The sequence below is a fragment of the Amblyraja radiata genome, chromosome 39, assembly GCF_010909765.2.
Source record: "Amblyraja radiata isolate CabotCenter1 chromosome 39, sAmbRad1.1.pri, whole genome shotgun sequence".
In the NCBI taxonomy this organism is placed as follows: Eukaryota; Metazoa; Chordata; class Chondrichthyes; order Rajiformes; family Rajidae; genus Amblyraja; species Amblyraja radiata.
In genome coordinates, this window is record NC_045994.1 from 3,616,290 (window position 1) to 3,630,276 (window position 13,987).

Here is a 13,987-nt window from a genome sequence, read left to right on the forward strand (position 1 = left end):
GGAAACGATTCTCACATGCTCAAATATTATTTTCACATAAAAACTCAACATATTAAATCAAATGAAGCAGGTAACAGCTGGGGGGGGGGGGAATAATTTGAAAAATTAAGAAGGCATTTGAGTGTTCGATGGAAAGAAAGAAAGCATGATTGGAGTGCAGAGATCTCAGAATGCCATGGGCTGAAATCTAAAGCTAGACAACTGAGAAAGCTCAAATATTGATGGTGCTATCGGACCGACGTACCTCCTCAGGTCTGTGTATGGAAAATCTATTTAATTCTGAGAAGAATTTTGCACTGACACTGAATACAGGAATAGTTACCCGATTGCAACATATTTGCCCAACACATAGAATTGAATTGAATTGAATACCTTTATTGTCATTTGCCCAACACATATTGCCCAAGTATGGTAATTCTGTGAGAGAAGTCTCACAGTGACAGTCCCTTCCATTGCCAAAGTCTATAGATGCTCACAAGCTACTCTGAGGGTATTAGCAGGATATTGATGGGATACACCTCAACATTGCTGACAAACACCAGGGAATTCAACTAGTCCATGAGACTTGGTGTTGCATCAGAGAGAACACTAGGGAATTATTTTTTAAAAGAATAGTAGGAATTCTTACATTTTTCTCAATTTAACTGTAGAGAACACGTTACAACCTCACCTGTCAAAGCTTTGGTCAGTGGTACAGTGTAGCATGATAAGGCAAGCTGTTCTGACCACAATATTAGAGTCACTGGAAAACCTTTCCACACCTACGTAGTTCACTTGCGTCTTTATTCATAATTTTAAACAAAGGGCAGAATCCGAGTATCGCGTTGCAAGGATGCGTTAAGTCCTTGCTTTCCCTCCTGTTGAAGCAGCAACAACGCTGCCCTGCTGAGATGACCATTCGAGATACTTTAAAATATCTGCAATGAAGATACTGTCCACATTTCAGTGTAAGCAAGACCCTGTGGTTCACAGGCGGTCGTCACGTGCTGCTGGCTTTGGCTGCTGACTCTGTCTCCTGCTCGTATTCAATCTCTACAAAGGCTCGCTTCCTTTGGACCGGGCCTTTCACCGGGGTCTTGCCCTTCGATTTGGAGGATTCGACCTCCATTTCCTGCTCGTCTTCACTCTCCAGATTATCCATGGCCTGTATGCACGAAAGATCAGTTGTATCAGCAGATAACACTACTACTGTACCTCTGTACTCACACACAACCCAGCTCCAGCCGTGGCTAAATAAAAGTGGTCCACGCTATAATTTGTTTATCCTTCAGAGAATAGAAATCAGCACAGGGACAGGGTCTTCGGCCCACAATATCTATGCAGTTCATGATGCCTACTCAACCCCATCTACCTGCATGCGATCCATATTCTCCATTCCCTACAGAAACATGTTTCAGTCTAAACACCTTGTAAATGCCACGGTTGTATTTGCCTCCACCACCACCCCTGGCAGCACGTTGCAGGCATCCACCAATCTCCGTGCAAAGAATTCACCTCAAACATCTCTAATCCTTCTCCCTCTAACCTTAAAGCAAAACCCTCTTGTCGATGACACGTCGGATCTGGGAATGGCATTGCCTCTTGACGGGATACACTTAGATGGGACTCGCTCTCATCTCATCTGAGATTGCTCCTCATGTAACCACGAAACAGGTGGCTAATGAAGCATGCAACAATGTGCCACTCAGCCTACTTGATGAACACTCATTCACTGTTCAATAGGTCCCATCAGGTGCCAATCATATGTAGGATAAGGCTAAGTTAAATATTCAGTTGGGGTCAAGGAAAGAGCGCTCACGTCGCCGCCCTGTTTTCATCAATCTTTCCACCACCACGCACAAGAAAGACACCATTGTTTGCAGATGCCGAGAAGTGTGTCCAGCTCTGGCTGAACAGCTTCTAATCGTGTGTGTGGACTCGATAAGAAGAATATTCAGTTAGCTGTGAGGGATGAGTAACAGATTATTCAGCACTGTTCTGGAATCTTCCACTGTGCAGCCTGCACATTATTACTTTATGTCAGAGTTCATTCAGCATGGAAGCAGGCCCTTCGGCCCACCAAGTCTGGGTCAACCATGGTACCCATTTACACTAATTTTACTCTCACACATGCCCCTCAATTTGTTCATATTCTTCTATTCACCTACCCACAGGGCAATTAACAGTGACCCATTGACAGCACTTTGTGTCGTCTTTCTCTGTTTAAACAGTAGTCAGCATTTACACTGCGCTACTGGGTGGAGAATTACATCAGAAAGGATGGTGTATTTTGCATTTCTCTGACAGCACCCATATCTCAAAATTTGATGAGCCCTCTCTGTCCAAAATGAAAAAGAGCAGTTTCCATTTTTATCACCAGATCATTACCTCAAAGTCACTCAGGTCACTCTCATCAATCTCGTCTCCCTCCACGTATTCCACCTGACCAACGTCCTGCACAGGAAGAGAGAAGAGACCATGTAAAACAGAAGGCTGATGTCAGTCATTCCAGCAAAACTCCCAACACTCATTCTCTAGATCATTGACCTTCTGGAGTCGTTTGATATTCACACTACTTTCTCCTAAACTAGAGAGGATAGTAGAGATATGGTGACAACAGTTACAAAATGACTCCTGGCAAATATTGCTGGTACCTGAAGAAGAGGTTTCAATCATACTGCACCTTTCAGGTCCCTTTCAGAATGGCAGGTAGTGACTAGTGGGGTGTCGCAAGGCTTTGTGCTGGGGCCGCAGCTATTTACGATATACATTTAGATGAAGGAATTAAAAGTAACATTACCAAATTTGCAGATGACACTAAACTGGGTGGCAGTATGAACTGTGAAGAAGATGCTGCTGTGAGGATGCAGGGTGACTTGGACAGGTTCATTATAATGTGGATAAATGTGAGGTTATCCACTTTGGTGGGTGGCAAGAACGAGAAGGCAGATTAATATCTGAATTTGTTAAAGGGGAAGTACAATGAGACCTGGGTATACTTGTATATCAGTCACTGAATGTAAGCATGCAGGTACAGCAGGCAGTGAAGAAAGCAAATGGCATGTGGGCCTTCATAACGAGAGTTGTGTATAGGAACAAGAGGTCCTTCTGCAGTTGTACAGGGCCCTGGTGAGACCCCACCTGGGGTATTGTGTGCAGTTTTGGTCTCCTAATTTGAGGAAGGACATTCTTGCTATTGAGGGAGTGCAGCGTAGATTCACGGTTAATTCCCGGGATGGGGGGGAGGGGGGACTGTCATATGATGAAAGAATGGGTCGAGTGGGCTTATATTCACTGGAATTTAGAAGGATGAGAGGGTATCTTATAGAAAGATATACACTTATTAAGGGATTGGACATGCCAGCTGCAGGAAACATGTTCCCAATGTTTGGGTAGTCCAGAACCAGGGGCCACAGCTTAAGAATAAGGGGTAGGTTATTTAGAACTGAGATGAGGAAAAACTTTTTCACAGAGTTGTGAATTTGTGTAATTCCCTGCCTCAGAAGGCAGTGGAGGCCGATTCACTGGATGCATTCAAAAGACAGCTAGATTGAGCTCTTAGGGATAGCGGGATCAAGGGATATAGGGAGAAGGCAGGAACGGGGTACTGATTGTGAATGATCAGCCATGATCCCATTGAATGGCGGTGCTGGCTCGAAGGGCTGGATGGCCTACTCCTGCACCTATTGTCTATGTATCTATGTAAACACGTTTTACCAGGGAAGAAATTATTAAAACGCACACCAATTGATGAAACAGGTTTAATACCTAGTTTAAGTAGTACTCAAACTATAGCCCTTGGAGTAATTACTAAGATTCCCAATGATATACGTTGGCAAACAGTCCCTGGCCAGTTATACTCGGTGACTGGATCAAGGAATTAAGACACAAGTCTGAAAAGACACCCTTTCAGCTGTCTCCAAATTCAATGTGCATCAATAGGGTCAGAGACTAGAATGGTGGGGTTTGTATTTGTTGCAGTTTCTATCCATACTTACTTCCTCGTCTTCCGAGGATTCAGACTCGCTCTCTGCTCCCTGCTTCTCCAGTGCTTTGTCGAAGGCATGAACAGGAAAGTTGTAGATATCTTCATACTGGTGGGAGAGAAAAACATTAATAGCTTGGAAGAAGACATCACTTGATGGTGAGTATGCAGCCAATCAATGTGATGACATTTCTCTCCCCTTATACATTTAAAAGCCATTTGGACAGGTGCATGGAGAGAAAATGTTTGGAGGGATATGGGCCAAATGCAGGCGGGTGGGAATTGTGTAGATGGGGTATCTTGGTCAGCATGGACACATTGGGCCGAAGGGCCTGTTTCTGTGGTGTATGACTATACAATGTGTTGAAACAACACTTTCTGCAGCACATGAAGGAAATAAGAAAGCAGCCTTCACTGAACAGATTCCCAATCAGTGAATTCCCTAATATTCCCTAGCAAGATGGAATATTCACGGGATAGTGACACAGCTGGTAGTGCTACTGCCTCACAGCGCCAGACCTCAGGCGCTGTCTGTGTGGAGTTTGCACGTTCTCCCTGTGATCGCGTGTGTCTCCTCCGGGTACTCGGGTTTCCACCCACCTCCCAAAGACATGAAGGTTTGTAGGTTAATTGACACCTGTAAATTGCCCCATTGTGTGCAGAGAGTGGATGTGAAAGTGGGATAACATAGAACTAGTGTGAACGGGTGATCGATAGTCAGTGTGGACCTGGTGGTCTGTTTCCATGCCAAATCAATCAACGATTATGAACATCTGATAACATCCCTATTCACTAGATCTTGTTGGAACTCAGATCTCAGTCTTTAAAGGCAGTTACTCACCGTCCCCTGCTTCAGTCGCTCCAGTAGTTCCTTCTCAATGGCATTGTCGAGCTGAGCTGCAATCAGAGCTTTCTCCTGCAAGAAAACACCAAGCAGACGTTGTTATATTGCCACCTCCGGCTGAGAAACCAGTCTGCCAAAACCAAGGATAAATGGGCACAACTGAGGACTTCTGTTCAGTTCAAACCACAGATGGATGCCAAGGCCTTGCAGAGGCGACAGAGATTATATCATAAACGTTACCAGTCCGTTATATTGTGGAATAGAGAATCTGGAGATTGTTCTCCTTACACAACAGGAATTACGGGGGGGGTGGGGGAGGGGGGGTGAGATGAGTTTTGATGAGGACAAACAGGCTGAGACTGAGAGATTGTTTGCAGTGATAGAAGCAGTGTTAAGATCTGATTATGGCAGAGTGGAGATGGGAATATAGTTAGTCCATATGTTATGATTTGGAAAACATGATAAGGTGGTGGAGACAGATCCCAAAATAGGTCTGCAAAATATACGTCATGCTGTACCTACCTTTGCGGGGATGTTTTCAGGACTCAAGGGCCTGAGCTATTGGGAAAGGTTGGGCAGGCTAGGACTGTATTCTTTGGAGTGCAGGAGGGTGAAGGGTATAGAGGTGTATAAAGTCATGAGGGGAATAGACAGGGTGAATGCAGTCCTTTACCTTGGGTGGGGAAATCAAGAACAAAAATCCATAGGTTTAAGGTGAAAGGGGAAAGATATAACAGGAACTTGCAGGGCAACTTTTTTCAGAGTGGTGGGTATATAAAACAAGCCTCAGAGGAAGTAGTTGGGGCAGGTACTAGAACAGCATTTAAAAGACACCTGGACAGGTATATGGACAGAAATGTTTAGAGGGATATAGGGCCAAATGTGGGCAGGTGGGACTAGCTTGGATGGGGGCATATTGGTCGGCATGAATGAGTTGGGCCAAAGGGCCTGTTTCCGTGCTGTATGACTCTATGACACTATAATGTGACAACCAACAGTTGTTGTGGTTGTGTTGCTGTGTTGTGCCAGTGGTATTTGTTTTACACCAATGACAGGATGGAGTCGGGAGACCGAGGCTATCTTGACAGGAACATGGAACAGGACATCAACATGGGCTTTGCAGCCCATGCAACAGTACATCAATATATTTACCTCCCTTCGTTTCTCTCGACGCTCAACTTTCTGACTTAAAGGCACCAGCTTCCTCCTGAAGAGAAACACGGGGGAGATAAATGTAGGGAGCAATAGTTGCTCTCCCCACCCCACATTGAGCTTCCTCGAAGCACCAGCACTACACACTGTGTAAACACTCTGGGATCAGGGAAACTGCTGCGTTTGCTCTCTTTCGTCTTACAGCAATTTTGCAAATATTCTCGGTTGTAATCACTGAATCTTAACCATTAAGCAACAGCCCCTGTAACAATGTGGTTGAGCTGAGACAATTGGCTCTCAAAAGCAGGACCCAAAGTCATCTCAATTGCTGTACATCAAGATAATCTCATCTACCCATCTGCTAGTTTAACTAACAACTTTTACCTTGTTAACGTTAGTAGGAATTATGTTCCTGTGCTGTTCTGTTCTAAGTTGCCTCCAAAAATGATAAATTCTGGGAGGTCGAATAGACAAGTGGTAGTGAGTTCAGACATCCTGACATTGTAGATTCAAAGCTTTTCATTGTACCTTAGTACGTGTAACACTAATCATCATCCTTGAAAACATTAGCGACGCAGTGGTGCTGGTTTCCGACAGGAACAGTGACGGACGCACCACACATCTCTGTCCTCCAGTTCCTGCGGACTTCCGCCGCTGGAAGTATAGGATTTTGGTGTGTGTGCATTTATCATCGTTCCTTACAATGCTGTGTATGACAGTGATCGCAACTTCTACTGAAGTGTGGATGGCCGTTGGCTCGCTCGAAGCTCATCTGCCCTTTGACAGGTCTTGTTTTTGGTCCTGCTGGGGGTCCACAGTCCCCTCCTCACCTGGCAAACCAGATGGGGGAGACGGTTTAGTCGTCAACTATCTGACCATGGAGCAGGTAGCACGGGAACCTAAAACAAAACTAAAATCTTCACTGGACTAAAATCTTCACTGGACTCCACTGGCAGCTTTCACCACCCACCACCTCCCTCCATTCTTCCCACACCCTGAGCCAGATTATTGACTTGTGTCACCCACTGATTGAACTGAAGCCAGGCCGGCAATAGAAAGGACTTACTGCCTCTTGAGGGTCAGTTTGCGGATACGGATCAGGTACTGGGTGATCTTGGTGAATCGCTGCTTGCACTTGTGTCTGATGAAGCGGGGCCAGTAGATGAGGTTCTCGTCAATCTGCTCCAGAGCTTTCTCGTAATTTTTACTCAGCTTTACCTGACAAATATCAAGGAGGAAGATGATCAAAGGTCGTTGAAAAAGGCAAACTCACTTCCCACATATATAGAAACTTGGCTTCAAATTCTAGAACTAAAACTGCAACATGCGGGAGAGGGGCTTCTTGCGCTACAAGTTCAGAAGTCAAATATCATGGCAACTGCAATCTGAGTAAATGTGGAAGATGTTCAGATGCAACATAGCACCAATGGTGAGGAAAACTGGGGTAACATTTCACTAGAAGCTGAACAGGCAAGTCTGTTCTGATGCATGGATTAAATTCCATTGATCTGAAATCTTATCCGTTTCTCTCTCCACATATGCTGTCTGACGTGCTGAGAATCTCCAGCATTTTCTGCTATATTTCCACAACTAGCATTTTGTTTTACACGGACTGTCTAGCTTGGAGTAATTGCCCCTAGTGCTCCTTGCACATGTTATTTGCACACACTTGTGCGATTTCTCACGTATGTCACGTGATATTTGCTACATGCATACACCTCATCTATTTCACACATTAATTCATTTCACCCCTTTGTAACACAGCTAAGTAATTTGTCAGTGTAATTAGGATAGCGAGCAAGACTTGTAGTGTTCTGAAACAAGAAAGGATTATATTTAGAGCACAAGAAACTACAGGTGCTGGAATCTTGAGCAATACAATGTTTTGTGACGGGACCTTACTTCAGACTTCTTCAAACTCGCACAAAAAAACTGACTGCATCCAGCTTATCCTAACAACAGCCGCAGCAGCTTCTACGTCAGGCAAGTTAGTTGTAGTTTGACACGGACTGAAGGGTCCCGACCCGAAACATGGCCTATCCAATCCATATCTAGATGCTGCCTGACCTGTTGAGTTTCTCCAGCATTTTGTTTTTTTGTTCAGGATTATATTTACATAATTTCGCACTCAGACGACCAGGTGGGCTATCAGGAACAAGCACATCACACAAGTCTACTTTGTTAATCAAAACTTTTAAGATTCATACAGTCATGGATTCAATTCTCACCCGCTCCCACAATCGAGATGGAAAGGCCGCTCGCTCTATCACCTTCATGTACAAGAAACACTGACCTAAAGGATGCAGAACAACAGGTTTAGCCAATGAACAAACTGTTGGCAGACTCATCCCACACTGATCCCAGTGAGAGGAGCCGGAGAAAGTAATTCACATCCTGAATTAAAACATGGACTGGGCAAATCCCAGTTTATTCTGGAAAAAGATGCAGAAACATATTATACATTATATATAACTGTACAAGTTTGACATCTAGCTACACTTGGATATGGTCTCCATGGACTATTTCTATATACTTTGTACTTAATCTGGGATTGTTCTTTTGTATAGTAATAATTTACTGAACTGTATGCAAATTTTTTTTTAATCTGTATCGTGGTACATGTGATAATAACCATTGGATAGTAGAACTAATAATTACATGGACATTACTAGTTCATGCTGTTATCCATCCTCCATCTCTTGACCCTATCTAATATCACAGTCCTTGACAGCAAATACACCAGTCATTGAAAGTAGGCATGCAGGTGCAGCAGGCAGTGAAGAAAACAAATGGTATGTTAGCATTCATAGCAAAAGGATTTGAGTATAAGAGCAGGGAGGTTCTACTGCAGTTGTACAGGGTCTTGGTGAGACCACACCTGGAGTATTGCGTATAGTTTTGGTCTCCTAATCTGAGGAAAGACATTCTTGCCATAGAGGGAGTACAGAGAAGGTTCACCAGACTGATTCCTGGGATGGCAGGACTTTCATATGAAGAAAGACTGGATAGACTCGGCTTGTACACGCTAGAATTTAGAAGATTGAGGGGGGGATCTTATAGATACTTACAAAATTCTTAAGGGGTTGGACAGGCTAGATGCAGGAAGATTATTCCCGATGTTGGGGAAGTCCAGAACTAGGGGTCACAGTTTAAGGATAAGAGGGAAGTCGTTTAGGACCGAGATAAGAAAATCATTTTTTACACAGAGAGTGGTGTATCTGTGGAATTCTCTGCCACAGAAGGTAGTTGAGGCCAGTTCATTGGCTATATTTAAGAGGGAGTTAGATGTGGCCCTTGTGGCTAAAGGGATCAGGGGGTATGGAGAGAAGGCAGGGATGGGATACTGAGTTGGATGATCAACCATGATCATATCGAATGGCGGTGCAGGCTCGAAGGGCCGAATGGCCTACTCCTGCACCTAGTTTCTATGTTTTCTTTACAAACTTGTGCTACCTACTCCGTGCACCCCAATCATACCCATCCGGGCACTCACATTTGATGTGAACTGATACAATAAAGTTTGCATTCCAGAACATGAAGGGACGGGCGAGAGGTCAGATGCTTACCTTTCTCTTCCCTGATAGTTGCATACTGGCTATTGGCCAGTGGACAGGAAGAACGATTGCACAGACCCGTGATATTATACTCGTTGCGGCAGAAGCTCTGAGTTTTGGTTCTACAAATAAAATGACCAACGTTAGAAGGAATTACATGGTGTTTGGCATTTGTGGGTTTTTTTCAAAGTTGTGAAATATCCTGATCATTTAAAAGAATCAGCCAGCATGACCCCATCTCTTCCCAATTCGAGCATAGCAAGTTACATGGAAAGGAAACACCAATAAATCTATTTATTAGGAGACGTCTGGATCTGAAACCTTCAAAACGTGGTGGGGTGTGTTCTGACAGGATTTGACGATAAAGAACTCACAGCATCAGAGACAAAATGTATGGATTTAGGACATGATTAATAGCTCCACCCCAGGCACAGTGAGCTGTATTGCCTCTTCCGTGCATTACAATGGTTCAATTCAACGGCTGTTTCATTGAGACGTGCCGTAGTTTAGTTTAGAGATACACCATGAAACAAGCCCTTCTCCCAGTCCATGCCAATCATCGATCACCCGTTTTACTAGTTCTATGTTATCCCAATTTCACATCCACTCCCTACAAACTAGGGGCAATTTACAGAGGCCAGTTAACCTACAAACCCGCACATCTTTAGGATGCGAGAGGAAACCAGAGCATCTGGTGAAAATCCACGGCATGACAGGGAGAACGTGTAAATTCCAGACAGACAGCTCCTGAGGTCAACCTGGGTCTCTGGCGCTGTGAAGTCGTAGCCCTACCAGCTGCGCCACTGTGACGCTCCTTCTCACATATTCAGTACATATCCATAATATCTGACCTGATCAATAGCGATGTGAATTGACAGTAGACGAGGGGTTTAAATACAGTTGCCTACAGTATAACGCACGGAAATCTTAAGTACAGACCGGCCACTGCTTCTCCTTATGCCATGGGTATACAATGCTTGCTTTGTGTTTGGCAAACTGGGAAACTGAAGTCAATTCAATATTAACTACACCTATCAAACCACATAATCAAACTTTGCTACGAATAGACATGTTCTTTAAACAGAGGGGAAAATGTCATTAAATTTCCTGGATCTCTTTACTTACTTTACTTTGTAGGAACAAAACTGTTTGTTTCCGACAATATCCCAAATCACCTGGAATAGAGAAACTTGTTTAGAAATCAATTCATTTCCAGCCTCAGATCACAAGCAAATTAAAACAAATGTGGAGGAGAACATCTAAATCACTTGAAACAAAAACTGTGGATAAAATTACACTATTAGAACAAACATTTAAGAGATACTTGAACAGGTATTTGGACAGGAAAGGTTTAGAGGCGAAGGCAGGCAGGTGGTACTAGTGTAGATAGAGCATCTCGGTATACATGGTCAAGTTGGGCCAAAAGGGCCTGTTTCAGTGCTGCATCACTTTATGATTCTCTATGAATCAAAAAAATATTCTAGTTGTGGCATGAAGTGAAATGGAAACAATCCCTTCCTATCTATGTCCAACACACCTCACACGCCCTTCGTCTCTTCAATGACTTTAATTTTCAGTTCCCCCACTCCCTCATCTTTACTGTGGATGTTCAGTCACTATACCTCCATCCGCCACCAGGAAGGTCTAAAGCCCTCCATTTTTTCCTCGACTGCAGAACCAGCCAATTTCCCTCTACCAACACTCTCCTCCGCCTGGCACAAATGGTCCTTACTCTTAGCAACTTCTCCTTTGACTCCACCCACTTTCTCCAAATCCAAAGCTTAGCCATGGGCCCTGGCTATGCCTGCCTATTTCTGGGATAGGTCAAGCAATCCCTGTTCTAGGCGTACAATGGCCCTATCCCTGAACTGGATCTCCGCTATATTGACGACTGCATCGGGGCTACCTCCTGCACCCATGCAGAACTCACGGACTTCATCAACTTTACTACTAATTTCCATCCTGCACTTAAATTCACTTGGACCATCTCTGATATCTCCCTACCGTTTCGTGGTCTCACCATCTCCATCTCAGGAGATAGACTATCGACTGACATCCATTATAAACCTACCGATAGTTATCTCAACTACACTTCTTCCCACTCAGACTCCTACAAAGACTCTATCCACTATTCCCAATTCTTCCGTCTACGCCGCATCTGCGCCCAAGTTAAGGTGTCCCATACCAGGATATCTGAGAAGTCCTCATTCTTTAGGGACGGGGGTTCCCCTCTTCTACCCTCACTAGGGTCTCCTTGATATTCCACTCTTGCTTCCCCTCCTCCCAGTCGCACCAGGGACAGAGTCCCCCTAGTCGTCACCTTTCACCTCATCAGCCGTCACATAATCCTCTGACATTTTCGCCATCTCCAGCAGGATCCCACTACTAACCACATCTTCCCATCTCCACCACTTTCCAGAGACCATTCCCTCGGCAACTTTCTGGTTAACTCGTCCCTTCCTACCCAAACCACCCCCTCCCCAGGTACTTTCCCCAGCAACCGCAGGAGATGCACTACCTGTCCCTTTACCTCCCCCCTTGACCTCGTCCAAGGACCCCGACAGTCTTTTCAGGCGAGGCAGAGGTTCACTTGCACCTCTGCCAACCTCATCAACTGTATCCGCTGTTCTAGGTGTGGACTCCTATATATCGGCGAGACCAAGCGCAGTCTCAGTCCACCTAAACTTACCTGATCTCCTGGTTGCTAAACTCTTCCTCCTATTCCCACACTGACCTTTCTGTCTTGGGCCTTCTCCATTGTCAGAGTGAGGCCCAGCGCAAATTGGGGGAACAGCACCTCATATTTCTCTTGGGCAACTGACACCCCAGCGGTATGAATATTGACTTATCTAACTTCAAGTAACCCTTGCTCTCCATCCCTCTCCCCCTTCGCAGTTCTCCGACCAGTCTGACTGCCCTCAATTACATTTTATCTGTTTGCTTTGTTGTTACCTTCTCCTAGCTAACATTGATCTATTCTACATTTTCCTTGAACTCCACCCCCTTTGATGTCCCATTCTCACACTTCCTTATCTCTATACCTCCCGCTCTCCTGGCTCTCAGTCTGAAGGGTCTCAACCCAAAACGCCACCCATTCCTTCTATCCAGAGATGCTCCCTGTTCCGCTGATTTACTCCAGCATTTTGTGTCTATCTTCGGTTTAGAAACATAGAAAAAAAGGCACAGCTGTAGGCCATTCAATATGATCATGGCTGATCAACTAAAATCAGTACTCTGTTCCTGCTTTTTCGCCATATCCCTTGATTCTTTTAGCCCTAAGAACTAACTCTAACTCTCTCTTGAAAACATCCAGAATTGGCCTCCACTGCCTTCCGTTGCAGAGAATTCCACAGATTCACAATTCTCTGGGTAAAGAATTGTTGCTTATTTCCTTCGCTCCATAGATGCTGCTGCACCCGCTGAGTTTCTCCAGCACTTTTGTCTACCAGGGGCAGATGAGATTAGTTTATGTTTGGCACGTGCCTGTTTCTGTGCTGCGATGTTTCATAGAAACATAGAAATTAGGTGCAGGAGTAGGCCATTCGGCCCTTCGAGCCTGCACCGCCATTCAATATGATCATGGCTGATCATCCAACTCAGTATCCCGTACCTGCCTTCTCTCCATACCCTCTGATCCCCTTAGCCACAAGGGCCACATCTAACTCCCTCTTAAATATAGCTTTCATGATCTGAAAGGTTCACTTATCCTGCCAATGGATTTAGTCAAGACATTCTCTCTGCCTTGAAATGTCTGGTCCCCATTTCCCATCCTCTCCTCCCTTCCTCCACGGCTCCCCCTCCCTCCTCTACCCCCTCTCCCCTCCCTCTATCCCTCCCCATCGCCTCCTCCTCCTCAGGCCGCCCGGGCCGGTGAGCTGCCGGCGTTCATCTTCCCCCCCGCCCCCCGCGAGCACGCTCTCACATCATCGTGCTGCATGGCGCCGCTGGCGGGGTCTCGGCGCCCCGGTCACCACCGCCGCCTCCTCCTCCTCCTCCACACACGGGCCGCCGCCGCCTCACACCGACACCGACACCGACACTGACACTGACGCCGCCGCTCGCGGGCTCCGCGCACAACCGGTCACTCTCCGCCACGCGCCGCCGCCATTTGCCGCGCCACTCTCGCGAGAGCTGAGCTCTCCTCCGCCCACGTGTGCAGATAGACCACTCCTGCTAAATGCAATGGGCTGACGTGTAGTACACAACGGAGCGGAACGTGGGCCTTTTTTTCCATCCATTTCAGTAACCCAACCCGACTCGCAGTGTAATCAACGTTGCGGGGGGAACAGTTTGTGTTAATAAATTATAATCCTGAAAATGGGGAGAAGATTTTTGCCAAATAACTTTTATTTTAGTGAGGATGTTTCCGTAACCAGCTTCCGTCTCCACACTAGTACACAAAAAAGCTGGAGAAACTCAGCGGGTGCAGCAGCATCTATGGAGCGAAGGAAATAGGCAACGTTTCGGGCCGAA

At 45.4% G+C, this 13,987-nt stretch overlaps 1 protein-coding gene across 1 annotated transcript; it reads right to left on the reverse strand.

Annotated features, from left to right (window-relative positions):
- Positions 1–607: 607 nt before the first annotated feature.
- On the reverse strand, positions 608–13,636 carry mak16 (MAK16 homolog). Its single transcript, XM_033014012.1, has 10 exons — positions 13,437–13,636; positions 10,640–10,689; positions 9,527–9,636; positions 8,189–8,253; positions 7,027–7,178; positions 5,961–6,015; positions 4,806–4,880; positions 3,978–4,073; positions 2,368–2,433; positions 608–1,144 (listed from the first exon to the last, which is right to left on the reverse strand). The coding sequence occupies exons 1-10, from the start codon at positions 13,449–13,451 to the stop codon at positions 980–982; spliced, it is 849 nt and encodes a 282-aa protein (XP_032869903.1). The 5' UTR covers positions 13,452–13,636; the 3' UTR covers positions 608–979.
- Between the last annotated feature and the right edge of the window lie 351 nt (positions 13,637–13,987).